At 48.5% G+C, this 27,619-nt stretch overlaps 3 protein-coding genes across 3 annotated transcripts in view; 2 read left to right on the top strand and 1 right to left on the bottom strand.

Annotated features, from left to right (window-relative positions):
• Positions 1-83: 83 nt before the first annotated feature.
• On the top strand, positions 84-9,801 carry Fndc8 (fibronectin type III domain containing 8). The gene is made up of 4 exons (XM_038326535.1): positions 84-295; positions 7,376-7,745; positions 8,927-9,160; positions 9,649-9,801. Exons 1-4 carry the CDS (start codon positions 84-86, stop codon positions 9,799-9,801), a joined length of 969 nt encoding a protein of 322 aa, XP_038182463.1.
• A 1,297-nt stretch (positions 9,802-11,098) lies between these two features.
• On the bottom strand, positions 11,099-20,111 carry Nle1 (notchless homolog 1). Its single transcript, XM_038326534.2, has 13 exons — positions 20,060-20,111; positions 19,812-19,955; positions 18,554-18,771; positions 17,548-17,627; positions 16,608-16,684; positions 16,382-16,479; positions 15,878-16,070; positions 15,306-15,441; positions 15,158-15,204; positions 14,319-14,521; positions 11,999-12,158; positions 11,834-11,904; positions 11,099-11,378 (listed from the first exon to the last, which is right to left on the bottom strand). The coding sequence occupies exons 1-13, from the start codon at positions 20,075-20,077 to the stop codon at positions 11,366-11,368; spliced, it is 1,458 nt and encodes a 485-aa protein (XP_038182462.1). The 5' UTR covers positions 20,078-20,111; the 3' UTR covers positions 11,099-11,365.
• Positions 20,112-22,746: 2,635 nt separating this feature from the next.
• Unc45b (unc-45 myosin chaperone B) overlaps positions 22,747-27,619 on the top strand; it is a 28,150-nt gene continuing 23,277 nt past the window's right edge. The window contains exons 1-5 of the mRNA XM_038328090.1: positions 22,747-22,827; positions 23,074-23,241; positions 23,762-23,798; positions 24,431-24,606; positions 26,153-26,242. Coding sequence (XP_038184018.1) covers positions 23,074-23,241; positions 23,762-23,798; positions 24,431-24,606; positions 26,153-26,242 — 471 coding nt within the window. The 5' untranslated portion in view covers positions 22,747-22,827. The remainder of the gene's footprint in view (positions 22,828-23,073; positions 23,242-23,761; positions 23,799-24,430; positions 24,607-26,152; positions 26,243-27,619) is intronic.

The raw sequence follows: 27,619 nt of genomic DNA, 5'->3' as shown, positions 1-27,619 counted from the left end.
GGGCCTTTGCCTCAGTTTCTCTCTGCTTCCTGTCAGCTGGTTGTCCTGCACGGTGGTGACAGCTCCGATCCCACCCACACCAGATGGCAACAGAGGTGTTCTGTAAAGTGGGAGGTGGGGAGGAAGCTGTACCGAAGAAGAAGGAAACCCTCAAAAATACAAATGTGGTTGACAAACTGCCGAAGCCCTGTCCGAACCCCAAATTTACTAACCGGTCCATGGCTACCAAAGGCCTCCAGCTCTCCACAAGACGCAACTTGGCCAACTACTTAGAAGAAGACACCTCCAATGTCATGTAAGATACAATCCTGGGTCCTCCTTTCGAAGGCTCGGGGAGCTTTGCAGCCCACTCTGGGGTCCCTGGGAAGAACAAGACAGCAGGTTGAGCCCGGCGTCAGTTCTGAGTGCATGTGCATTGCTGGCTCTAGGAGACCCTTCTGGATCAGTTACAGTTTCCTTGCTCTTGTAGGTGCTTGGCACCTGCAGTCTCCCATTCCAGGCTTCTCACCTTCACGTCTCCCACTTTGCTGTCCTTCCTACGCTCCAGCCGAGGGTCACTGGTCCTCTTAGTAAGTCCGGGTTCCCTCTGCTTCAAACCACAAAATTCTTTCCCTCTCGGTGAGAAATATGACCCAGTGTTAATTTGGGAATGCAAAGCTGGGAAGCATAATCTCTGCCTTCAAAGAACACAAGGCCTAGTGCAAGTGGACTCGGTTGTGGGGACACCAGGCAATAAAGAGGGTGGTACAGCACAGCCTGGGAAATGTTCTCACAGGGCACCTTGCGAAACCCAAGGGGATTTCAGAGGGCTTGGTATAGCTTGGGATAAGGTGGAGGGAAGGGAGACCTCTTAGAGGAGGTGATGTTTGAGGGAGCTCTCCAGGGAAGGGGTTTTCAAGGTGATGACTGAGGAAATAGTACACAGTTTCAACCATGGGGACCCATGAATGGAGCCCTGGGATTCGTTTAAGGCTCTGCTGTCACCGTCTTAGCCACCATGTGGGTGCTGTTGGGAATTGAACTCAGGTCCTCTATAAGAGCAACCAGTGCTCTTAACCACTGGGCCATTTCTCTAGCCCCAGTCTTGAAATCCTTCATAATTTCTAAAAAAAAAAAAAAATAAAAAAATCCGTACTTTAATTTTCACTGGGATCCACAGACTCTCTGCTGGGTTAGATTAGAGAGAGGTATGTGTCCATTCTAGGTCACCATTAGCTAGTGTGACCTGGCTAAAATGTGTAAACAGAGACTGCACGTTCATTTCCTGGCCACCCAGACCTGAATAAATCACACAAACTATATTAATTACAACACTGGCCAATGACTCAAGCATATTTCTAGCCAGCTATTATATCTTAAGTTATCCATTTTCTATTAATCTGTGTGTCACCATGAGGCTGTGGCTTACTGATAAGTTTCTGGTGTCTTTCTCCTTCAGCAGCTACATGGAATCTCTCTGACTCTGCCTTCTTTTCTCCTCTAACTCTGTTGAATTTCCTGCCTTGCTATATTCTACCCTGCCATAGGCCAAAGCAGATTCTTTATTAACAAGTGTTAATAAAACATATTCACAACATACAGAGAGGATCCCACATCACCTCCCTTTTCTGTCTAAATAATAAGGAAACTTTTAACTTTAACATAATAAAATTATATATAACAAAACAGGTATCAAGCAAGAATTACATTTACAATATTTAGTTTATTTGTATTTGGAAAATTAAAGAAAATTTTATTTTATCTTTGTGGCTCTAAAATTTCATATCTAATTTATCTTTTATCATAACTAAGGAAAACTATACCTGTAACTATCTGTCTTCAGCTCCATCAAAGACCCCAGAAGGATATAATATTACCTAAGTAAACAGAAAGTACATTGTAAGCAACTTTCAAAACTCTAGATTTGACAGAAACATCTAACTGCCTGGACAGTCACCCAAAGTTCTTCTGTAACGGGGCATCCATCTTCAGCCTATAGGCCCATAGTATCTGGTAGACTTTTTCATGAAGTAGGGAATTTGAAAGCTCAACCATTTTCCCTATATTGGCAGTATGTCAGTCACTTTCTTTTGTGTCCTGCAGAATGTCTGGTAGTTTCTTCTCTGATGCAGGAACCCTGAAATACTGTCCCATCTTGTTTTGGCAAGTTTAGTGGTCATTTTCCTTAGGTTCTGCATGTCCAGTTTATGTACAGCATATTGTCATCAGTCCAGACAAGAGCAGTTTCTTGCCCAAATGGCTAGCCTTGTCATGTTGAAGATAAATTCCATAATGAATTTCTTCAATGCCCATCAGCCTCTCTGAAGTAATTAGTGCTGCCAGAAGCAGACAGGTCTCACTGTTGAAAAAAGTTTAAGTTCTTAAAACATTTTAAATGCCAAATTCTGTAGGCCTTTGACGTGTTGAAGATTAGTTATCTAACAGAAATATATATCTAGGACACCTAACTAATGTAATTAAAAGTTTCATTATTACAGATGACTATCTAATAATCTGTATTTCTTAACTATACATTATATCTTTAAATGAGCTGAACAAACACAACAAACAAGACCAGAAATACATAGAGTGTAACAAAATCAACCTTAAATTTGTATTAATAGTCCAAGATCCACACTAATGAAAAGTATTCTTCTCTGTGTCATATCCCCTTTACTATTTTTTTAGAAATTGACTGTGATAATTATTTATAACCATCCCTTTTAAAATAAAAACAAACATTTATAAACAATCATTTTGGGGAATTTGGGTGTAGTTTTCTCCAAACTGCTTTCTGCTGTTTGTTGGGCAAAGTATTTTTAGGGTTTGTGGGGACGTTTTAGGGAGATCTTGTTCCATCAAACCACATTAGTCTGGAAGGAATCCACAGGTTCTCATCCTCTGTGGAAACAAAAACAGAACTTCTTTTCCAAAGTAACATATATTTAGACTCAAATTTTGAAGTTGAGATATCTTTAAAATATACATGTTGATTTAACTTAGCAGCTCCCAGAATCAAATGTCTCTTTGCAGTCAAGAAATTATAAGAAAACACAATTATATACACAATCCAGACTGTATATATTTCATCTTTATGTAACTTATTTTATTACTTTTTAATATTTATTTTATCTTTACTTCTTTATGACTGTCTATACTCTTTCTTCTCTCTCTCTTAAGCCCATGTACATTTATCTAACACTATGACCCATTCAGAGGTCTTTTTGACTGAATCTGTCTTATTGTGTATCTATAATCATTTTCTGACTAGGAGAGGTTTTTTAAAAAAATTTTTATGCTAAATAGGCATGGCTAGGACTAATGTTGCAGCTTTGCCTGTTGGCTCTGCCCTGCCCAACATGGCAGAGGTATGTTCACCACCTCTGCAAGCCATGCTCACCGCCCCAGCTCCGGGGTGCGGAGGGTCTAAGTCATCATTAAGCAACTAGTAGCATGCTGCTCACAGACCCCATTCAATTGCTCCATATCAGGACCTCCTGAAAGAGCCAGAGCCATTTGCATCACCAGGATGAGCCAGGAAGCCATTTCTTAAAGGAGCCATGCAGCTGTTTGCCACCAGCAAACAAAGCCTATCTGGAAAAATAAAAGCAGCTACCAAGAAGCTGTGCTTGGCTCCTGTTTTTGTGAGTCTAGAAGACCTCTTTTTTTTTTTTTCCCAGTTTTTTAGGTCTTATGTAGATCCATGCCAGATGGTGGGCGCAATTGTGTAAATTAAGACTGCATGTTCATTTTCTGGCCACCCAGACCTGAATAATCACACAAAACTATATTAATTACAACACTGTTTGGCCAATGACTCAAGCATATTCCTAGTTAGCTCTTATATCTGAAATTAACCCATTTCCATTAATCTGTGTATTGCCACGAGGGTGTGGTTTACCGGTAAGTTTCTGGCATCTTTGTCCTTTGGTAACTACATGGCATCTCTCTGACTCTGCCTTCTTTCCTCCTCTAACTGTTGGATTTCCTGCCTTGCTATATTTTGCCCTGTCATAGGCCAAAGAAGTTTATTAACCAATGGTAATAAATCATATTCACAGCATACAGAGGGGAATCCTACATCAAAAATGACCATTGTTTGCAGGAAACTTCATAATTTACTGGGGGGAGAATTCTCAGGCAAGGAGTCTTGAGTTCAAATTCAAACTATACCACTTAGATATGTGGCCTCAGACAGGTTCACTGGCTAGCACTCATCCAGCAGGGCTGCTGTGGAAGTCAAGAAAGAGGTGTGTCCAGAAAACAGAATCCAGGGGCCTTCTGGGACTCTTTAGCCCAGCAATTCCAGTAGGGAAGTTTGTTTTGTTGTTATTTGTTTGTTTTGTGAGACAGGGTTTCTCTATGTAGCCCTGGCTGTCCTAGAACTCACTCTGTAGACCAAGCTGGCCTACAAATACAGGACTTAAAGGAAAAGAACATCTGCTCCAAATATCCTTCAAGGGCCAGTGTTGGGGTGAGCGATGAATATTCTAGACTGATCCAGGTATCTCAGGACATTGGTGGTGATAGGGAGCTTCATAAGGTCCATGAAGCAAACAGGAAGTAGGAATCTGGACTAGACTAATTTAGATTGGGACCTCTTTACAGGGCAGGAAATCTTAGCTGGTAGAAACCAGAATAACAATGATTAGACACAGAATCAGAAGTCCCAGAGCACATCACAAGGGAAGGATCAGTCTGTGATGTTGAGTTTTAGTCATATGTATGTATGGATCAAAGTTGTTCTTTTAAGGAGTTGAAAGCTAACTTTTTTGGATTGGAGCACTTCATCAGCAAAACAATGCAGGACCATGTATTTCCTTTATAATATCAAAGAATAGTAATAATACACATACCCATGCAGGGACTGGAGAGATGGCTCAGTGCTTAATTGCACTGGCTGGTCTTCCAGACAACCAGGGTTTGTTTCCCAGCATCCAACAATGTCACAACTATCTGTAACTATAGTTCCAGGGGATCCAATGCCCTCTTCTGGCCTCTGCATGCTTGTGGTTTACATACACACATGTGGGTAAAACACCAACACACATAAGTTAAAAAGCAACAAATATTCATGTGACAAAAAGACATTAAATGGACAAAATGGTTAAAGCTTCTGCTACATGTTTAAGGACAGACAATTCAAAACACCAAGTTTTGTTGTATGTGCTGAATAATGCCTCTTATTTATATAGCGTCTAAAGACATGCAAAGTGATAGGCCTTGCCTTGGGTTAATATACATATGCAACAAGCCTAAGATGACACATAGTGAATAACAAACAGAAAAAAAAATTACTCTGCTGGCTGTGTTTACTGGAGGATATGCAGTGTGAGAGAAGCATCCAGCATCCGAGGGTGTTAGCAATGCTAATATGTCTTAATTTCTGAAGTTGGATGAGAGCAAATAAAAGTGTAATATGTTACTCTTGGTGTGTGTCTAAAATACCCCCTAATTAAAACAAAAAACAAAAAACAAAAATGAATGGGGGATGTCTTAGTTACTGTTCTTTTGCTGTGAGGAGATACCATGACCAAGGCAGCTTATAGAAGAAAATGTTCAATTGTAGGCTCGTTTATAGTTTCAGAGGACAAGCCTAGTATCATTACGGTGGCAAGCATGGTGGCAGGTAGGCAGGTGTGGTGCTGGAGCAGTAGCTGAGAGCTTACATCTGATCCCCAAGTTGCAGGGTGAGAACGGGGAGGGAGGGCCTGGTGCCAGATTTTTTAAAAAGATTTATTTATTTTTATTCTATGTGCATTGGTGTTTTGCCTGCATGCATGTCTGTGAAGGTGTCAGATCTCCTGTAATTAGAGCTACAGACAGTTGTGAGCTGCCATGTAGGTATTGCCTGGGAATTGAACACAGGTCTTGGAAGAACAGCCAGTGCTCTTAACCACTGAGCCATCTTTCCAGTCCCAGTGCCAGCTTTTGAAAGTTCAAACCCTGACTGCTGTCTAACAGAGCCCACCATACAGGAGTCTTGATGAGTGGCAGGGGGATGTGATAGTGCATGATCTCAAGTTTTTAATAAAAAAAAAAGTTCAAACCCTACATACAATGATACACTTCCTCCAACAAGGCCACACCTCCTAATTCTTCCTCAACAGTTCCACTAACTGGGGACCAAGCTTTCAAACATATGAACCTATAGGGGCCATTCTCATTCAAACCACCACAGGGAACAGGGAGATCTACCCATCTCTGCCTCACAAGTGCTGGAATTAAAGGTGTTTGCCACTGCCACTAAGCAAGGACCTCCCCTTTTTTTTCAAGACAGGGTTTCTCTGTGTAGCTTTGGAGCCTGTCCTAGAACTTACTCTGTAGAACTCGCAGATTCTCCTGAGTGCTGGGATTAAAGGCATGTGCCACTATCACCTGTTTTGTTTTCGTTTTTAAATATTTATTTATTATGTATACAATATTCTGTCTGCATGTATGCCTGAACACCAGAAGAGGGCACCAGACCCCATTACAGATGGTTGTGAGCCACCATGTGGTTGCTGGGAATTGAACTCAGGACCTTTGGAAGAGCAGGCAATGCTCTTAACCTCTGAGCCCCACCTGTTTTGTTTTGCCTTTTTATTTTTATCTTTGAGTCAAGGCTCTCACCACATAGGTCAGACTGATGTAGGACTTTTGATCCTCCCACCTCAGTCTCCTGAGTGCTAGGATTACGGATGTGTTTGTGTCACCACACCCAGGGGAGCAAGAGCATTCCTCTAGTGTATTGCACATAAAATAGACTATTAATTTTATATATTTCACAATATTGTTAAATGTCATTAGAATTAAGTAAGTACAAATTTCATTAAACATAGTAAAAAACTATTAGCAAAAAATTATTTCAATTTATTACTTTCTTATTAGGTACTTGCAGACATTTCTCTTTACTCTGGTTGGTTGCTGTGGTCATTTTCTGGAACACTTGCACCCCATTTTGGTGGGTGGATTTAAAGTTTTAGCAGTTTCTCAAATTGTGGTTCTCAGAGCATTTAATATGAGAACCATCTGAAGATCTTATTTAAAATGTGGCTTCCATGCCTACTGGGAACCAGGAACCGATAATCTGCAGGTTTTTTCTTTTACTTTGAAACCGGGTTTCTCTGCAGCTTTGGAGCCTGTCCTGGCACTCAGTTTGTAGTCCAGGCTGGCCTTGAACTCACAGAGATCCACCTGCCTCTGCCCGGAGTGCTGGGATTAAAGGCGTGTGCCACCACCTGCCTGGCAAGAATCTGCAGTTTCACTGGTGGATTTGAAGCCCAGCTGCCACTGAGCCAGCATGTTCCAAGCTGTTCCACAGTTGGGGATGCTGGTAGAGGTGCTCAGGGTTCCTCAGGCTGGATGGGTTGGGGTGGCCTCCTCCATCTGACACCCATTATCTTTTCCGCTCCAGGAAGCAGATGCCAGCGGATGATTCAGAATTCAGCTCAGATGACACTAGTCTGTCCCCCATGTCATCCACTCTGTTGAACCCCATCAAACTGGCTGTGACTCAGCCCAACAGCAGCTTCTTTGCTGGGATGCTGGAGGGTGAGCTGAACAAACTCAGTTTATCATCACTGGCCAAAAACACAGAAAAGGAGAATCTGGCCATCTGTCCCCATTCATCCAAGGTCCAAATGGCCCCCAAGGGCCTGTTGGACCTCGACAACTCCGCACTGGACACAGACACCTCATCAACACGCTCTGAGTCTTCTGTGGTCATGGATGTACCGGAGGCCCCCTTCATCTGTGAACACACTGTTGGCGATTCCACAGCTGTGGTATGTCTTTCTCTTGGCGAGGGTTTACGGTGTAGGCACCGATGTAAGCACCATGGGGAGTGTGAAGGCATCGCCAGGCCATTCCGACCTCAAGTTCATGATTTAGGAAGGGAGGCGGGCAGGGGTCTATGGAGTTTTAGGGCAAGATGGAATGGGCTCACTGCTTCCCTGCTCAGTGCAGAGAGAGTCAGTTTCTCAGGAATTCCAGTTGAGCAAGGGCTGGAACTGGAAAGTCTATAAGTGAGCAGTAGCCTCGGTGTGTCCCAGCATCTACCCAAGGGCTCCTGACAGTCATGTTCCTGCAGGCCACCTTGCCACTACCTAGACTCCCAGGTTCCATCCCTAGAGAGTTTGTGCATTGTTGAAATAGTCCCAGGCAGCAGAAACTTATAAGTCCCTGGATGTTGAGTTAAATTTCTTTTTCTTTTTTTTTGTCAGGCGGTGGTGGCGCACGCCTTTAATCCCAGCACTCGGGAGGCAGAGGCAGGCGGATCTCTGTGAGTTCGAGACCAGCCTGGTCTACAAGAGCTAGTTCCAGGACAGGTTCCAAAGCTACAGAGAAACCCTGTCTTGAAAACCAAAAATTTCTTTTTCTTTCTTTCTTTTTTCTTTTTTTTTTTTTTGAGACTGGGTTTCTCTGTAGTTTTGGAACCTGTCCTGGAACTAGCCTCGAACTCAGAGATCCTCCTGCCTCTGCCTCCCGAGTACTGGGATTAAAGGCGTGTGCCACCACCGCTCAGCATTTTTTTAAAAAAACATATTTATTATGTATACAGTGTTCTGCCTGCATGTAAGCCTACACGCAGAAAAGGGCAGCATAGATGGTTGTAAGCCACAAGGGGGTTGCTTGGAACTCAAGACCTCTGGAAGAACAGTCAGTGCTCTTAACCTCCGAGCCATCTTTAGTCTGTCATTTAGTTGCTGTGTGGTGTCCTCTCTGCAGGTGGAAAAGATGGTTTGCACAGGTAACTTTCAGCTGGCCATTTAGGTCTATGGAATGAGGAGCACCTATGGTGGAATGGTGGTGGAGCTCCTCCCCTTCCCAGTGCTGCTGGGCAGGCGTGGCTGCACTTTCCTCCAGACCTGCCTGAGTGAGTAGGAACAGGAATGGAAGTGCCACTGTGACCTATCCCTGTGGGCCAGGCCAGACCTGAGGAAGCCCGGGCTCTCTCTTCCCCTAGATTTCCTGGACTTATGCTGTGGGCAAGCAGCAGGTCAGCTTCTACCAGGTGCTGCTGCAGGAGGCAACCAAGCAAAGCGACGAGATGCCCAAGGTCAAGAACCGCCCCTGGATCTTCAACAAGATCCTGGGCACCACCGTCAAACTGATGGAGCTGAAGCCAAACACAAGTTACTGCCTTACTGTCCGTGCAGCCAACACAGCAGGGGTGGGGAAGTGGTGCAAGCCCTATAAAGTAAGTCCCAGCTGCAGAAAGGCCCAGGACTAGAACAGAATCATTGGCCCAGATAGGTGAGAAACTACAAGCAGGGAACCAAAGAGGAGGCAGAAACCCTTACCTCCCTAAATCTCATGTACTTGCTTAAGCCTGGGCCAACAAGCATTAATTCCAGACTGTTGTCTCCTGGGAGGTTTAGGGGTTAAGCTGTCCAGGGCCCATTAGAAATGCAAACTGATATAGTAGTATTGCTGCAGTGTTCATTTTCCAAAGCTGTGAGTTCTCATATACCGCAATCCCAGTAATTGTGAATGGACCAGGAATTGTGAGGAGAAAAGGGGAAGAGACCAAAGGAAACAGCTTGCAGGTGTCAGGGCCTTAGGGTAGAGAACTCCGCAATGACTGTGTTGCATAAGGCTAAGATCGATCTCACTTAGCAGCAAGAGGGTGATGGAGATGAGGGAAGGGCCTGGGACAGCATCCTGAGGGTGCTTGTTCTGTTTTAGTTTGCAACTGTGCCTACTGACTTCAACAGCTTCCCTGAGAACAATCCCATCCACGTCACCGTGCAGCGCAAACAACCTCAGCGGAGAACTGTGTCTATGGCGACGGAGGAGATGCGGAGGCTGGAGGATCTGGAATACCTATATCCATATTAGGGGGTGTGGGTTGAGGTTATCCCTTGCCCACTGTCAGCCTTGGTCCTGGGTCCGCAGGGACCAGAACTGTGAGATATACTATACCACCAAGCACCAAGCCAAAGAACCCCTAGTTACCCTGTCAGCCAAGGGCCTGGGGCAAATGGACTGGAACCTCACACCCCTGGGTTGGAGCCAAGGATAGACACGAGCCCCATTCACCTAGAGACATCTTAGGCTGGGCCAGGCTCAGCCACTGCCCAACAGCTGCTAGGTGCCCTCCTTCCTCCCTGGCCTGGGCTGGTTCCCGGTCCCTCATTAAAGAACTGAAGGCCCAACCAATACCCTGGAAGTCTGCTTCCTGTTGCCATAAACCTAAGCTGAGCCTCTTGTCAGGAGCAACAGTCCAGCATGAGAACAGGGATGGCTAGGTGACAGGCTGACACTCAAGACTAAGAGCCCAGCTTCGGGGGAATATTCTGGCCTGGCTAAATTCCTTATGAGGTACAAGAAGGTCATTGTGTCCTGGAGCTCTGCATAGCTCACTCTAAAGTGACGCTCATTTAGGGATAGGCTCAGGCACTGTGACACAGAAGCCCGACATCTTGTCTCTCCTGCAGTCCTAGTCTTAGGTGAGGGGAGGCTGACCACCACAGCTGGGTGACTGCAAAACGGTAAACACCCTAAATGGAGGTGGGGAGCAGATGGATCCAGAAACTCCTCCACATGACTGGAGGCCATGAACAGACAGTGCCAAGCCCGTAATTTACAGGAAGAGAAAAGGAAGGCAGGTTCTTGCAGGGTAAAGGCCCCAGTCAAGGTCTGAAATACTGGAATACCCTTTGTTCCTGTAAGGTCCTCAGAGAGCACAGTTCTTTGCCACATTGTGCCCACATCAGCTAGTGTTCCACACCACTGCTCTCTTACTCCCCCGCCCCTCCCCGTGAGTCCTCTGGTATGGCCCTGACCCTCCCCTCTTATCTGAGGGTCTAGCACAGTACTAGGGATCTGGCAGAGTCTCAGCCAGAAAGCCAGGAGAGGCTGTGGCAAGACTCTGTTTTCTACTACCAGAGTCCTTGTGAGCAGGCTGAGAACAGTCTCTAGATGGAATTTTAGCCGGTGCACACAGGCACATGGCCAGCATGACCACAGACAACACAGCACTGTCACACTGTTGTCTCCCTTACAGTGAAGTGGCAGCAAGGTACAGCTAGGAAGCATGGGCTGCTGTCATACAGTGCAAGGGAGGGGCCAGATGGACCTTCTCAGAGTCCTTAACTGATCATGGGGGTTCTAGGAGAAGAAACTGCATCACGAACACAAAATACATTATTTATTTGGCTACACAGCCAAGGTCTGGGCCTGCAGAGCTGACACTCAGAAAAGGACCCGGGGACCAGAAGCCTGGCTTTCCCTCTACTGTCGCAGCAGCTGGAAGTGTCCATGCTTAGCTCCATGCTGTAACTTCCTATGACTGTCACATGCAGACCGCCTGTCCCGGGCAGATGGCCACATAGCAGTCTTTGGTCTCTGGAGGGCAGACCAGAGGCTGAGTCCAGGTAGGGTCAGGAAGTTGTGGAATTATTCATCTTCTCCATCTGTGGGAGAGAGGCATGGGAGGGATCCATGCTGCCTACAGCCCTGTCGAGCCTGGTACCTGCTCTGGCTCTGAAGCTGCACACCTCAGCCAGGAACTCTCTCTCCCTCAATCCCTGCGATCCTGCAGGGCCCACCACCAAGCATCAAGTTGCTGTCACAAGCTAGTGCTTTAGATGTGTCACCTCTGTGACGCTCCTGTCTAGGAAAGTGCTGTGCCTGCACACTGACAGAACCAGGATCTGAACCCAGGGCCCACGAGTGCAAAGCCTGCTATCCTAGCAGTGAACTGCTGCACTGTGGAGACCTACAGGTAGGTTCCTCTAGGGTCTCCCAGAAATCCCTAGCTCTACCTCCCATGGAGAATCAGGCTCCCACACCCTCCCTCCAGAGCACAAGAATAATTCCAGGCTGTGGTAAAGAGCAGAGGCCAGGAGAACTGAACACCCCAACTCACATCCGGAGGCACTTGTCTTTCCCGCCGCTTGCTACTCTCTGGCCATCTGGACTCCAGTCGACAGCATACACCTAAATGGAGGACGTGGTTGGACAGTGGAGTGTAAGGGCAAGAGGGCCCGCCAGTCAGGACCAGGGCCATCCCAGCCCCTGGGGTCAGCCTTACCTCATCAGCGTGGCCAGGCAGGTCTATGGCCAGTTTCTGGGCCTTCACATCCCACACCTTCAGTGTGCTGTCACTGCTGCCACTGACCAGCAGCCGGCTATCAGCTGACCAGGCAATCTGGTATACAGCAGCCACGTGGCCACGCAGGGAAGCCAGGTACCTGAGCCAGGGGAGCCAGTGACGGATATTAGGTCTTCGACACGTCCTCTATACCCGTAACAGTGGTCTCAACCTTGGCTGCCTGCTAGCATTGCCTGGGCCTGTGCTAGGTCATTTTAATCACTATAGGCCATTACTACTGTGTAAAACTCCTCCAGTTGAGTTGCACTGACGCTGCCTCCTGCTAAGCCTACAGACCTGCACATCTCTGCACGTCCGGAGCCCAATGCACCACCTGTTTAGCCCATCTGCCTGGTGCCCTCCAACACAACAGGTGCCAGCTAACAGGCGGCATGGAGAAGCAGTGGGCCAGGCGCTGGAGCTTTCAAGTTAATAGTCTAGCTGTGACGTCTGGATAAGCCAGTAGGCCCAAGACTCAGTTTCCTGGCTTTTTTAATTTTTACGAGACAGGGTTTCTCTGTATAGGTTTTGCTGTCCTGGAACTCGCTTTGTAGACCAGGCTGCCCTCAAACTCACAGAGATCCACCTGCCTCTGCAACCTGAGTGCTGGGATTAAAGGCAGGTATTCCCTGGCTTTCTAAAGGAACTGAATCAGGGGGCTGGAGAGATGGCTCAGAGGTTAAGAGCACTGGCTGCTCTTCCAGAGGTCCTGAGTTCAATTCCCAGCAACCACATGGTGGCTCACAACCCTCTGTACTGACATCTGGCGCCCTCCTCTGGTGTGTGGGCATACATCAAGGCAGAATGTTGTATACATAATAAATAAATAATTTTAAAAAAAAAAGGAACTGAATCACCATTTCAAAGAACTGCTGTATGAAAATACACAGCGAAAGGCATTCCTTCTCTGCTCCCACACACCCATGCCTCTTTTCCAACCCAATGGCTGGTGCACCAACGCTCCCCCAACCACTCAACATCAGGCCTCTCAAGACTTCAGCTGACAGCACAATTAACAGCACAATTAATTAATATAATTGTAATATATATATATTGCTTTATCTGTATGTGCCCTAAGAGGGCATCAGATCCCACCATAGATGGTTGTGAGCTACCATGTGGTTGCTGGGGGGAGGGAGAGGTTTGAACTCAGGACCTTTGGAAGAGCAGACAGTGCTCTTAACTACTGAGCTATCTTTCCAGCTCCCCACATTTGCTCTTTAAAGTTTAAAAGAGATCCATTTTTTTTTTAAAAACTCTCCCTTTATTATTATTTTTTAAAATATTTATTTATTTATTATGTATACAATATTCTGTCAGTGTGTGTGCCTGCAGGCCAGAAGAGGGCACCAGACCTCATTACAGATGGTTGTGAGCAACCATGTGGTTGCCGGGAACTGAACTCAGGACCTTTGGAAGAGCAGGCAGTGCTCTTAACCACTGAGCCATTTGTCCAGCCCCCCTTTATTATTTTTTAATACAATTTTTAATATTTACGTATTTATTTATTATGTATATAATATTCTGTCTGTGTGTATGCCTGCAGGCCAGAAGAGGGCACCAGACCCCATTACAGATAGTTGTGAGCCACCATGTGGTTGCTAGGAATTGAACTCAGGACCTTTGGAAGAGCAGGCAATGCTCTTAACCACTGAACCATCTCTCCAGCCACAAGAGATGTATTTCTTTATTTTAAATTTTTATTTTTGGCTTTTCTAGACAGGGTTTCTCTGTGTAACAGCCCCAGCTGCTCTGGAATTAACTCTATAGCCCAGGCTGGCCTCGGACTGCATTTTTATTTTTAAATAAATACACGACTGCAGGTGCCTGTGGAGGCCAAAGGCATAGGATCCCCCTGGAGCTGAACACAGGCGCTGTGACCTCCCTGAGGAGGGCCCTTGAAACTTGGGCCCTCTCACTGCGAGAGCAGTATATGCTCTTGGCTGCTGAGCCATCTCTCTAGACCCCTACACTGTGCAGTTCTGTCAAGTTTCCACTGGTGTGTGGTGCAACACAAGAGCAACAACAACAGTCCTAGCTACTGTTCACCTTCTCTGGGGCTGCTGCATCGCCGGCTCTGTGACTAGCCCGAACATTTAGTGCTGGCCCTAAAGATGCCACCTTATTAATCCAAGTTCAGCCTACGTGTCAGTGTGGGCTGAGGAATCAGACTCCATCAGTGCCACACGAGTACTAAGTGGTTGCACCGAGCTCATGCCATCCCACGCTAAGAAGGGACAGTTCCTACCCCTGCACTCACTTGCCCGTTCTGCCATCCCACAGCTTGATGGACTTGTCGAAGGAGGCACTGGCCACGATGCGGGAGTCAGGAGAGAAGAGCACCTGGTTGATGAGGGCCTGGTGTCCTGTCATCCGTGCGAGGGGCTTCTTGTCCTCTGCTGGGGACCACAGGAATAAGGTGAAGTCGTCTGAGCCAGATACCAGCCTCTCCGGGCCTTGGCCCTGAGCAAGAAAGCACATCATGTTGGATGTGGTCAGATACAATAGAGGCCAGAACCAGGGAAGCGAGGCCTGGAAGGGACATTAGCTCCCACAAAACTCAGGTTAGCCCATAAGGAGAAGGAACGCTATACATGCGTGGAAAGAATCCTAAGATGAAAACCAGCATACAGAATGGTACTAAGAGGAGATGGCTCTTGTGTTTTATGTATATGCACTCTGTGCATACTGAGTACATGAACTGACATACTGGTAGCACTGGATGCTTCCAGAAGGGATGCATGACTGTATGAAAGATGGGAGATGTTTCATGATCTTTTTTGCATCCACTGAACCTTAGACCATGTAAATGTGTTCCTTAAACAACGAAGGAAATAAGAGACAACAGTAATAAATAATACAAGTTAAAGGATGCCTCGTTTTTAAGATTTGGAGATTACAGACGGGCAATGGTGGTGCACGTTTTTAATCCCAGCACTCAGGAAGCAGAGGCAGGCAGATCTCTGTGAGTTTGAGGCCAGCCTGGTCTACAGAGTGACTTCCAGGACAGTCGGGCTACACAAAGAAACCCTATCTGGGACCCCGCCCCCGCCAAAAAAAGTCCCAAGCTGGAGCTGCATGCTGGCGGCACAAACTCACCCGCACAAGGTTGTAGCGGCGTGAGGCTCTCTCCTTCAGCTCCTTCACTGTGCAGGTACCAAAGGAGAGAATAGGATTGGTTAGACATTCGCCTAGGCTGAAGAACCAGCTCCCTCCCAGGCAGCCTGCTCCCCTCCCCCTCACTCACAGGACCCCTTCAGGTCTTGGGCATTCACTGTGGCTTCAGCAGGCTCAAAGGCCCCTGTGCGCAGGGCATAGTCCGTGCTAAGTGCCATGGTGTTCACCCAGTGGCCATGACCTTGAAGAGTTCGGCACAATACACCCTAGGGCAGAAGGAAACAGGTCAGACATACAGATACACGCAAACACATCCTAAGATCAGGGGGAGAGATCACACCCCATACCCCTCCACGGGATGGGCAACATGGGACAAGAATCCATTACTCATGCACGGTCGGTCACCTTAGTCAGACCGCACCTGGAGGCTCAAGCCTCCTCATTTGCGAAGCTAGAGTACTGGCCTGTTTCAGGGTAGGGAGGTACATCGGAATACAAGGGTTTTCCTAGTCAAAATGTGTCTGGGATGTAGTAGGTGGCAAACAGTTCTACAACAATCCAGAACCCCCACAACACTGCAACACCAACTGAGCAGCTGTTCCACAAGCACCAGCTGGACTCCTAATACGATTCTGGAAACACTAGACCGGCACCAGCACCCATGACCCACGAGACCGGTTTCTGAATCTTCCCAGCTCTTACATCATGGGCCCTCCAGACTTTGATGGTGCGGTCCTGGGAAGCAGAGTATAGGAGCCCGTCCCCTCCCCAGCGGAGGCAGGTGACCGACTGCGTGTGTCCGGTGAGGATGCGTTCACAGCGGCCTGCGGTTGTGTCCCAGACTCGTACACTGCCATCTTTGGAGCTGCTGGCCACATAACGGCACTCGGGGTTCCTGTTGAAGGGAGAAGGGGGAAATGAGACCCCAGGTCTGACTTGGCAGCACCTGTCTGCCCATAGTGTGTCTCATTCTTCACTCAGAGGCTGAGGACAATTTTTGACAGTTTTCTGGCTGAATAGCAAGGCTGTGCTCAGGTGCGTGATAAGCAGCCGCCTCCGAGCAGCAGAGCACGTGGCCATGGGAGGCCAGACATGCTGTCACTGACATCTGGACGCTTCTCTCGCTCTTTCAGAAAATGTCTCTGTGCTGAGCAGAGAAGGGGCAGATTTAATCCAGTTCACATTTCTCAGCTAGGTGTCACTTACACATGAAGGGGCTCCCAGCTCAGGCCCGTGATCCACTTGCTGTGGCCGCTGAGGGTCCTGCCCACCTGCGTCCCCGTGCTTGGGTCCCACAGGAGAATCTGAAGGACAGAGGCTCATAGAGTAACTTTCTGCAACCCGTCCCGCCAAACATCTCCCAGCTGCCCTCCAACACACCCTTCAAGGTGCCAGAGGCCACTCTCTGTCCCTTCATCTGGATGTCTCCTACCTGGCCATTCTTGCAGCCTGAGGCCAGTTTCTTGCCATCTGGGGACCAGGATATGCTAAGGACCCAGTGCCGGTGTCCTATGAAAGCAGGGGAGGGAGACTCTAGCCAGTGCATAGCAGGGTACGGCACACTGCAAACCCTCCTTAGCCAATTTGTCAAATAAATGAATGAATAAAGCAGAGAGAGAATACAGGCCAAGCGCTATAGCTACACAGCTTACTGAGGGTAACACAGCCACTTTCTATTAAGTCTGGACTTGACATTAGAGATGTCTCTAGGGTGTTTTTAATCTTAGAGAATCACCCTCATTCTCCAGATGCAAATACTAGAGTTTAGACAGTGAGTCCGCCCTGCAGTGGACTCCTCTGTGTGGGTCCCAGACCAGCACAGAACCTAGGACTTGTTAGAAATGTACTCAGGTCCTGCCCTCAAGCTGCTGAAACAAAAGCTCTGTGGAATGTGGGGTGTGGGGAGTGGTTAGGGACCTAGCTGGAATCCTGTAGTTCAATTAAGTCCTCCAGGTGATTCTCATCAGTGCTAAAGTCTGAAAATCTTTGTGGCAAAGGTTGGCTTGAAGTCAGGCTGTTCCCTGCTACTAATGGCTCAGCTTGGGGCTGGAGAGATGGCTCAGTGGTTAAGAGCACTGACTGCTCTTCCCGAGGACCCAGGATCAATTCCCAGCACCCACATGGCAGCTCACAACTGTCTGAAAATCCAGTTCCAGGGGACACCTTCACAACGATGCACATAAAATAAAGTTAAATAATAAAAAAAAAAAAAATGGCTCAGCTCTTCCCCACATACCACACTGGTCCAGTATCTGCTTGTTTCTAAGGAACAGGATGCTAATGGGTTGGATTCTTCTGAGTCCTACCAGGAGCTGCTGAGCTAACCACTCGGCACGCATAAAGACCCCTTCAATGGCTAAGCGCACACTGACCTTTGCACGTGAAATGCGGTGTCTCAGTGCTGAGATCCCAGAAGCGCACAGTGGTGTCTCCGGAACCACTGGCCAGGTACCTGGGGAAGAGAGGCCGCTTGACTGCTGCACTGGTGGGGCCCACCCTGAGACACTGCACATGAACATTCCTGCTGCCTATCCAACCATCTTCTGGGAACAGACTCTCCTTTCCTGAGAAGGAGAAACAGGACACTGATGCCACCTAGAAAAGACCCCAGGAGGCCACTTCTTGCTTCCTCTTTCCTGACAGAAACAGCTACAGTTATAACCACTGTTTTGACGTCCTTCCTCCACCCCCTCCCCCCAGACAGGATTTCTCTGTGTAGCCCTGGGCTGTCCTGAAGCTCAGTTTGTAGACTAGGTTGCCTCAAACTCAGAGATCACTTGCCTCTGCCTCCCGGGTGCTGAGATAAAAGGTGTGCACCACCACCCTAATTGCTGGGACTGAAGGCATGGGCCACTACACCCAGTTCAACTGTTCATATTCTTGAGGTAATGCTAGAAGAAATGATTCATTTTCACAGGGAAGAAAACGATGCAGAAATCTGACTTAAGCAACACATCTTGAAAAGAAAAGGGTAGCTCAGCCGGGCAGTGGTGGTGCATACCTTTAATCCTAGCACTCAAGAGACAGAGGCTGGCGAATCTCTGTGAGTTCGAGACCAGTCTGGTCTACAGTGTGAATTCCGGGACAGCTAGGGCTGTTACACAGAGAAACCCTGTCTCGAAAAAAAAAAAAATCAAAAGGAAAGGGATCGTTCAACTCTCCAGAGATCCAACACAGACAGGCTCTTTTCTAGGCAGGTATCCTTAGTCTCTGAGAACCAAACCCTATTAAGAGAGTTTCTTACTTGCAATTTGAGACCAGACCTCAAGTCTATGACAGGCAGCCTACGACCCCCATGGATTGTAACTCGGGAGGGCTCTGTCCACCCCAGTTAAAGGCTGCACCTCTACGTCCCAATGATTCTGCCGACGTCCTTACTTTCCCGTAGGGCTGAAGGCCACAGAAATGACTGCTTCGCTGTGGCCCTCCAATGAGCTGGTACACCGTGTCACAGCCCGGACTCTGAAGACAGCCTGGGGCTGATAGATGATGTCTATGATTTTCTCGGTCTCCACAGACTGGGACTCCAGCGTCTTCCCCAGGGAGGACACAATCTCAGCATCGTGGACGTAGAAAGCAAGGGGTAAGGGCTCCTCCTGAGGGCAAGAAAAACCGAGTAATGGGCAACTCTGCCACAGAAGGATGAGCCCCTGCCCTCAGCTGAGGGAAACCAGCTTCCCACTGAGCTGTGGGAGGATGGTCTTCTGGCCACCTACCTTGCTTGAGATACCCTCACTATTCCCTACCAAGCACGGCCTTTTAAAATCATTGATGAGTAATCCTAGGCCACCCACAGAATTATGGAGCCCTTTACTTGCATCTCAGAACACAGGGAAGTAAACATTAATATTCCCACTTGGTGGATTTAAAAGAAAAATGCTTAGTGCAAATAAGTAATTAGCTCAAAGGCCTAACCCTGACGACTAATTCAGGTCTTTGGTATTTTTAAGGTCTAGGATGAAAGTCGATACACAGCATCATATACTGTTTTGGAAATCATCAACACTATGCTGCACCTGTAAAACGAATATTCAAAGGGATATTTAAAAAACGCAGACCAGGGCTGGAGAGATGGCTCAGAGGTTAAGAGCATTGCCTGCTCTTCCAGAGGTCCTGAGTTCAATTCCCAGCAACCACATGGTGGCTCACAACCACCTATAATGGGATCTGATGCCCTTTTCTGTGCATGCAGATAGATAACAAGAGAATAAATCTTTTTTTTTTTTTTTTTTTTTTTTTTTAAAGAACAAAAGCAAAAACGCAGGCCAAGGTCTGGTGGAGTAAGAGGGCAGGGGTCCACCAGCCTGCCATTCCTCCCCAACAGAGGGCAGCAACACTGGCAGAAAAGGTTTTGAATCTGGTCAGACCAATCTGGGCTCCAGTGCTCAATCCAACAACTACTGCGTACCACCACGCGAATAATTTAATCCCGCTGGGCATCTCTGTAAAATGGGGATACTTATGTTAGGCTGTGACAAGGAGTCAAGGAAATACTACATCCGCTGAATTCAAAACACAGCCTGTCCGCAGTGGGTCGGCGTGGAGAACCTTTTTCCAGGGACCAACCCATGCCACCCACTGTTGATGAGCAATGGAGGGTCCCCGGAACGCCGCGGCTTCGCGTCGGCATGGTCACCTGGGCCAGCAGCGCGTTGCACACGAGCTGCAGCTTGTCCGGCGTGATGTCCACGGGCACGTCGAACGGGGAGCCCAACAGCTGGCCGCCCTCATCCTGGAACTGCACGAGCAGCCGCTGCACGTCGCCCGCCGCCGTCTCGTCCTGCGGAAACAAGCCGGGAGGCAGTCAGTACCCCCTCCGCCTCCCTCCGGCCTGGGGACCCCATGCGGAGACCCCGCGTCCCCGCCCTGTGCGTGTACACCCACCGCCACAGCGTCCGCCATCCTGCGTCCCCACGTGGAGGAGAAGCGAGGCGGAGGGATGGAGCGCCAACATCGGGCCGCGGGGCAGCCGCGGGCCACAGTGCCCTCTGCCGTTCGGAGGAGAGAGTCAGGCGTGCAAGTGGCGTCACCAGGAGGTCTCCGCGCCTTCTACTGTATCCCGCCTGCGGTCTTTCACACTTCACAAGGAGTCTTGTCAACTTCAGTAGATCTCGGAAGCTAAAACGCAAAGAAATTGATTGGCCCGCGTATTTCACAGGGGCGGGAAATGGTGGAGGTTGAGAGCGCCACCAGGGTCCAGGCAACATCCCCTATTCTCCTGAGGTGGAAATCCAAACCGGGGAAACTATTGGTTTGGGTTGAGGCCGAAATTTTATTTAATGATTGTTTTTTGTTTTTTTTTTTTTCTTTTGGTTTTTAGAGACAGGGTTTCTCTGTAGCTTTAGAGCCTGACCTGGAACTAGCTCTTGTAGACCAGGCTGGCCTCAAACTCACAGAGATCCGCCTGCCTCTGCCTCCCGAGTGCTGGGATTAAAGGCGTGCACCACCACTGCCCGGCTTGGTTTGTGGTTTTTATTTCATTAATTAATTAATTAATTTACTTTGAGATAGGCTTTGGGTGTGTAGCCTAAGTCGTCCTTGAACTCCGTGATCCTCTTGCCTGTGTCTCCCAGGATGCTGACATTACAGGATGGCCCACCGTGCCCAGCTGTCTTGACTTTTTTTTCCTGAGCTCTTTCAAGGTGTGGCCCCATCTTGTATCCATCCTTTTCCATAGGCAGTTTATTCTGTCTGGATCTGTGGTGGACAGAATTGAGTCTCCGTTCCCCTCATGCATAAGTTGAAAGAATACAGAACTTATAAGAAACTAATAAAAGTTAAAGGAGATTAGAAAGGGAGAGCTCCTAGCAGACGGAATCGCTGGAGGAAAAGCCTCCAAAGGGCACACCTGGTCCTTCCATTTTCCAGATAGTGTTCTAGAAACTTTGCATAGACTTACTCAATTGTCCTTTACTTCCCTTACTTAGGGAAGCCTTTCCTAGGACCTTGTTTTTCTTGTTTTGTGTTTTCCAAGTATTCTGGCATTCCTCATTATCAGTCACGTCCCCTGGTGTATAGGAGACACAGAAGAAATGATTGTGGAATGAATGACTGAGTCAGGAGTTGAATGTAGGATCCCTTGGTCCAAAAGCTACAGAACCAAAGCCTCTTTGCCAACAGTGAGGTCCTTTGTCACATTACCTCATTGTTTGGACCTCAAGCGAGGATCCAGGCTTGGGATCTCATGAGAGCAGGGAGTCTATCTACCCATGCACACACCCATTTGCCATTCAAAAAGTGTGTGTGAAGATGGACATAGTGACCCACAACTCGGTTCCAGCTGTCCAGGTGGTGAATTGCCTAAGTCTCCGAGTTTGAAGTCAGTCTGAAGCCAGCCTGGGAAACAAGGTGAGAGAAACAACCAAACTCATGTGTTAGGGCTGGGCCTTTTGTTCAATAGGCCAGTGAGACCTGTTTGAGGTCCCATAGATGTATATCCACATTTTAAAACCACAGCTCTATTTGCAGAAGCTATCGTGTGTGCCCCATTTGTGGCTTTTCTTTGGCATCTTTCAGGTGTGTTTTGAGATGTATGGGAGATGCTGGGAGAATAGAGGTAAGTGGGCAGAGCCAGGCTTCATACCTGGGATGGCGATGGAAGTTCCTGAGCAGCATCCTTGCCCTCTGGGAGCAGACGCTGAGGGACAGGAGAGTTCTGTCTCTCAGTGAGGATAGCCTTTTAAAGTTGGCTGCAGAGAATCAAGCAATGCCGGCTCCCAGAGAGAGCCCTCGGCCATGGTGATTGCTACATTTAAAAAGGGAGCCTCCTCTTGTCCTGGGAGAGATCTGGATCAAAGGAAGGTGGGTGACAGTCCTTGAGCCCAGGGAATTCCAGGTCTGACCTAGTCCTTGTCCCAGGAGAATGAGATCTGATGGAGAGGAGGAGAGCTCACACCAAGGGAGTCCCCCTAGATGGGGGACTGAATTTATTCACCAATGCAGACAAGGAGGGACACTCACACTCAAACAGCAGCCCCCCCCCCCCCCACTCACCAAGTCAGCAAGTCCTGCTGGGCTTTCCAAAAGCAGGCTCTTTGGAGCAAATGCAGGTGCTATGAACAAGTATGAAGAGAAGGGATCATCCTCCACTCTGCTCTCCTCCTCCCTCTGCAGAGACTTTTCTGGAAGTCTCCAGAGGGACCTGGGCAGCTGCTGTGTGTCCAAGCCTATCAGCTCCTCAGCTGTCACTCTGCTCCCAAAATAGCTTTAGTGGGGGAGGGTTGTTATTCTGGGATGGAGGTGGTAAGGGGCATCATAAGTTTGCCTAGGCAGGGCAGGTCTCTCAGTTCCTGTCTCATCTGGATCTATCTCCCACACTTTGAGGTGTGAGTTCAAAGTCTTGCAAGACTGCCCCTGAGTGGGGTGCTTAAGGGCCAGGGGGTAGTCAGTCCTTCCATGTGGCTGTGGATATCCAGTCCAGGCAGGGGAAAGGCCCTGTATCAATGACAGCCTCCAGGAGCACCTGCCCCTGTGGCCAAATATAGTCTGGAGTCACTGGCTGGGGTGATAAAGCCTGCAGGGTGGGGGCTGGGAACAGCAGTCAGAAGCTGGCAGAGGTGAACTGCAGAACTCAGGAGCAGAACCTAGAAGGAGGCGTCCCCCGGAGACTGGGCAAGGAGAAGACCCTGAGGACCTTTAGGCCTGCAAGGAAGGTGGGTGACACCTGGTTGAAAGAGAGATGGGAAACACAGGGACTCTGACAACCCTCTCAATGGAGGTCAAGCTCCAAGCTTGACCAACGTCCTTTGTGGCGGGGGTAGGAGAAGTCAGTGGATTTGGGAGTGCTAGAGTGGATCCCTTCCAGGCAGAATCCCCACCCTACACTGTGGTGAGGGAAACCTGCGGCCCTGGCTATCCAGCAAGGGGCTGACCACACAGGGCTGCCTGTATTCCCACAGATGGCAGAGGCAGAAGCGGCACAACTGAAGGAGGAAGGGAACCAGCATTTCCAGCGTCAGGACTACAAGGCAGCCACCAAGAGCTATAGCCAGGCCCTGAAGCTGACGAAGGACAAGGCCCTGCTGGCCACGCTCTACCGAAATCGGGCAGCCTGTGGCCTGAAAACGGTCAGGGGACAGGACAGCTTGGGTGGGTTGAGGGCAGTTAAGGGGAGAGCCGAGAGCGTGGTGGTCTGATAGAAAGGAGCCACCATCCTCTCACTATGCCATCTTGACCCCCTAAGGTGAAAACCGTGCCTCTGACTTCCCAGGCCACTGCTCTGGAGAAGCCGGAACCCACCACTCACAGTTGACCTAACACAGGTCATATGCTTTTCATATGTTGGGCCGCTGCTTTCAGAACCATCCCATAGCAGCCCTTGTTCTCATTCCCATATTGCAGTCAAGAAACCCAAGGCTCAGAGAGCGTGGATAGCTCGGCCAAACTCTCCCAGGCGGTGGAGGAGCCGGCCTTTAAACCTGGGGTTGCCTGATGCCAAAGCCCGTATTTTTCTGTATCAGTCAGGGAGTGCATCCTGGGCCTCTGATAACCTGTAGCTCCCCGGCTAACTTCTCCTCTCACTGAGGGAACACTGCTTGTCTCTGCCCTGGGCCCCCACTAATAGAGTCTCTCATTCCTGCTTCTCAGGAGAGTTATGCCCAGGCGGCTTCCGATGCTTCCAGAGGTGAGCTCCATACTCCCCACCCCCACCCCTAAACTTTCCCAGCATGGCTGCGCAGGAGCGTGGATCTGGCTGCCATTGTTTGGAGGAGCTATAACAGTCTGTGGGTTCTGAAGGTCAAGGGCCATCTGGAGAAGGGAATGAAATATCTGACAATATTTAGCCTAGGAAAGGCAGCTGCTAGGTGGGATAGAGAGGGTTTAGCTTTACCTCAGGGGCTCTAGGGCCAGACTTAAGATAAAAGGGCAAAAGAACAAGAGGAGTTGGGGGTAGGAATAGGGAAAGGTTTTGTGATGGAGTTGCCTGGCTGCCTCAGAATGAAGCGGAGACACCCTAGTTTTGGAGATATACAGGCACCAGTCAGATGGGCCCCTGATAGGAATCCTGCACTAGAGGAAGCCTTGGGGATCAGATAGAAGTTGGGGTGCGTGTGCTGGGAGAGGTGCAGGGGGAGAGGACTTTGAAGCTTTCTGCCAACCTCGAGATTCTATGAATCTTTCTCTCTTTCAAAAAGATGGTATGAACCAGCTAGTTCAGATGGGTACCTCTAAGGAAGACATCCTTCCTGGGCAGCGGAAGAGGGAGAGTAGTATGTATCCCAGCCCCCTGAGGATCTGCCTGTCTCCCGTCTGTAGCCATTGACATCAACTCTGCTGACATCAAGGCTTTGTATCGGCGGTGCCAGGCTCTCGAGCGTCTGGGCAAATTGGACCAGGCATTCAAGGATGTGCAGCGCTGTGCCACCCTCGAACCAAGGAACCAGAACTTCCAGGAGACACTACGGAGGCTCAACACCAGCATCCAGGAGCAGGTAACCTTCCAGAGAACTTTGGCTGCTTCCATCCCATTCATGGGGAGGTGGGGGAGGGATGAGCTAGGGAGGCTGAGATGTGGTGCCCGAGTCAGCCCCGCCTCCTCAACTGCAAGCTGGAGACCGCACGGAACATGGGCAGTGTCCGGGAAAGAGCCAGGCAAGTACACCTATCTGTGAGCGTTGGAGAGGACCTGTGGTGCCCGGCGAGGGCGCAGTCTACTTAAAGCTGCAGCGCTTTTAAATTTCAGACGGAGGCTTTAAAAGAGAATTACAATCACCTGGTGAATCTACATTGTGACTCTACGGGGACAAAGATATTCTGGAATCCCTGGGAATCAGTGATACTATTAAGGGTCAGAGGGTCAGAGTCTGTGGGAGCATGAGATCTTTACTAGAAATATGGACAAGCCATGGAGAGCCTGAGCCAGAGGAGAGGAGTCCTGCATCCTCCCCTGGCTGACTTCTTTCTTATTGGCCCCTTAGACGACTTGGCTTCCTCCTGTAAGATAGGAAGGCAATAGCTCATTCAGCCATCTGCTCCAAGACTCAGTGACTCCTGTGTGGCTGGACCGCGGCACACTGTCCAGAGTGCAGATTCAGTGCTGGAAAATTGGAAAAGAGGGGCAGATAAGAAAAGGGGCGGGTAGAGGAGGAGCCTGCCCAGGCAGGCAGGAGCGAGGGGCAGTAGCTCTCAGCCAGAGGAGGTGCAGAAGGAGCTGGCCGGGTGATCATTTAGGCCACATTACAAAAGATCCAGAGTGGCTAGGGTTGGACGTGTGAGGGTCTAGACCTCCAGACAGGATGGTTTCTGCTTGCTTAGTGGGTGCTTGAAAGCCACTCCTGTTTTATGAGCTGGAAGACAAATTTCTACTTTAGCCTCCACTTAAACGTCTGGTAGCTGATTACCTATGAGATTCTAAAACTGGGCTGGTGTCTACCAAGCAAGTCGTGGTGATTCTACATGATAATGACTGTAACTAACTCGACCGATAGCTTTGTGGGTCAAAGAATTGATTTTGTTCACTTTTTTTCTTTTGTTTTTGGTTTTTTGAGACAGGTTCTCTCTGTGTAGCTCTGGCTGTCCGGGAGTTCTCTATGTAGACCAGGCTGGCCTTGAGCTCACAGAGATCTGCCAGCCTCTGCCTCCCAAGTGCTGGGATTAAAGGCGTGCACCACCATCCCAGCTTGTGCACCTTCCTGTCCCTGAACAGTGCCTGCATAAAATGGTTATTCAGCTAACGTTAAGATTATTGTTCACATCCTTGTTATTAATGTTGTTATTATGAGGGGGTGACGAGGCCAGAGCAGGTGGAGGTTGGCTCTTCCCCACCTTTATGAGGGTTTTGCGGATCATCTCAGGTCTCCCTGCTTGCTCTGCAAAACGCTGTTCCCAACTGAGACGTTTCGCTCTGGTGAATAAATGAATGGATGTGCTGGGGTCCAGAGTAGACCTATTATTTTCTGTGCTGAATATATGAAGAGTAGACAGAAATGATGTGGACCAGCTGCCTACCTCTCTCAGGGTTCCTTCCTCTCTCCTCAGCTCCGTGTACAGTTTTCCACAGACTCCAGGGTGCAGACGATGTTTGAAATTCTTCTGAACGAAAACAGCGAGGCTGAGAAGAGGGAAAAGGTGAGTGTGATGCTTCATGCTTGTCAGCAGAGGGCGCTCTCTGCACGCGCTTCTTGTGCTTGGAAGGAAAGGGGGCCGTGTCCATGAGAATGGGGAAAAATTGGCTCCGAGTTAATCCCATTAGAAAGCGGCACTAACCTTAAGAAGGACCAAGATTGGGGCGAAGTCATTGAGGCGAGTCAAACTGCAGGTTCGATGACATCTTTGTTTAAGATCAGATATTTTGTTCAATGTGAAACGTTTGACCTTTGATTTTGACTCAAAAGTATTTCATTAAGCCTTACTTGTCTGGATGGGCTTTTTGTTGTCTCCTTACATTCTGCACCTACTGGGAATATCTAACTTGCCTCACTATCGTTTGGTCCCAAGAAACACTGGCACATTCGAATAATGCTTTGTTTCATTTAGAAACACTGCAAAGAGGTCACACTGACACATTAAAAATATTGAAGTATTGCCGGGCGGTGGTGGTACAAGCCTTTAATCCCAGCACTCGGGAGGCGGATCTCTGTGAGTTCGAGACCAGCCTGGTCTACAAGAGCTAGTTCCAGGACAGGCTCCAAAGCCACAGAGAAACCCTGTCTCGAAAAACCAAAAAAAAAAAAAAAAAAAAAAAAAAAATAAAAAAATAAAAAAATAAAAAAAATATTGAAGTATTTACTGGTAAATTTTTCCCCCCAAGACAGGGTTTCTCTGTGTAACAGCTCTGGCTGTCCTGGAACTCGCTCTGTAGCTCAGGCTGCCTCGAACTCACAGAGATCCGCCTGTGTCTGCCTCCCCAGGGACTCTGCTGTCCGAGGGCTGGCATTAAAGGCGTGTGCCATGTCTGACTGGCAACGGTCATCTTAACCAACTCTTTTGCTCGTTCTCATGTTCCTTTCGGGTCCTCGAGTTGAACATTTGAATGTCTTGCCCTTATTTATATAAGAATTTGGCTGGTGGCACCTGTGAGGAAAGATGGCATATTTTGTGGTCAGTGAATTCACATGATACAAAAATGTACTTTACAATTGCTCTGAGGACCTAGTGAGTTGCTGTGGATAAAGTAGTTTTTTCTGGAGAAGCTTTAAGCTGATAGCAATGTTCAGGTCACGTTTACCTGACATTCGTTGCCTACCCCTGGCTCCGCATCTCTCTCTCTCTCTCTCTCTCTCTCTCTCTCTCTCTCTCTCTCTCTCTCTCTCTCTCTCTGCTTCTCCCTCCTGCTCTTTCCTCAGCTGTGGGTTCTCTGGCCCTCCTCCTCCCCTGCATCAGGGCCTTTGGAGGTCCATAGAGCTCAAGCAGGAAGACATCAGAGTGACAAGAGCCTTGATGGCTTCCTAGTCCCTTACTCGACTGCCCCATTTCTTAAATGAAGTATCTGGGGTTCGGCGAGGT

Source organism: Arvicola amphibius, chromosome 4, assembly GCF_903992535.2.
Source record: "Arvicola amphibius chromosome 4, mArvAmp1.2, whole genome shotgun sequence".
NCBI lineage: Eukaryota > Metazoa > Chordata > Mammalia > Rodentia > Cricetidae > Arvicola > Arvicola amphibius.
The sequence above is the reverse complement of the archived record's forward strand: the minus strand, read 5'-3'. Positions and strand labels throughout refer to the sequence as shown.

What these genes read in the sequence shown, in the direction of transcription:
- Nle1 (XM_038326534.2), bottom strand. An exon ending in CAGGCTGCAAGAATGGCCAG is followed by an intron (nt 16,480 to 16,607) that starts GTAGGAGACATC and finishes TCTGTCCTTCAG; the next exon opens with ATTCTCCTGTGGGACCCAAG. An exon ending in CCAAGACCTGAAGGGGTCCT is followed by an intron (nt 15,205 to 15,305) that starts GTGAGTGAGGGG and finishes GTACCTGCACAG; the next exon opens with TGAAGGAGCTGAAGGAGAGA.
- Fndc8 (XM_038326535.1), top strand. Translation starts at nt 84, where the DNA reads ATGGCAACAGAGGTGTTCTGTAAAGTGGGAGGTGGGGAGGAAGCTGTA. An exon ending in GAAGACACCTCCAATGTCAT is followed by an intron (nt 296 to 7,375) that starts GTAAGATACAAT and finishes TTTCCGCTCCAG; the next exon opens with GAAGCAGATGCCAGCGGATG. An exon ending in TTGGCGATTCCACAGCTGTG is followed by an intron (nt 7,746 to 8,926) that starts GTATGTCTTTCT and finishes CTCTTCCCCTAG; the next exon opens with ATTTCCTGGACTTATGCTGT.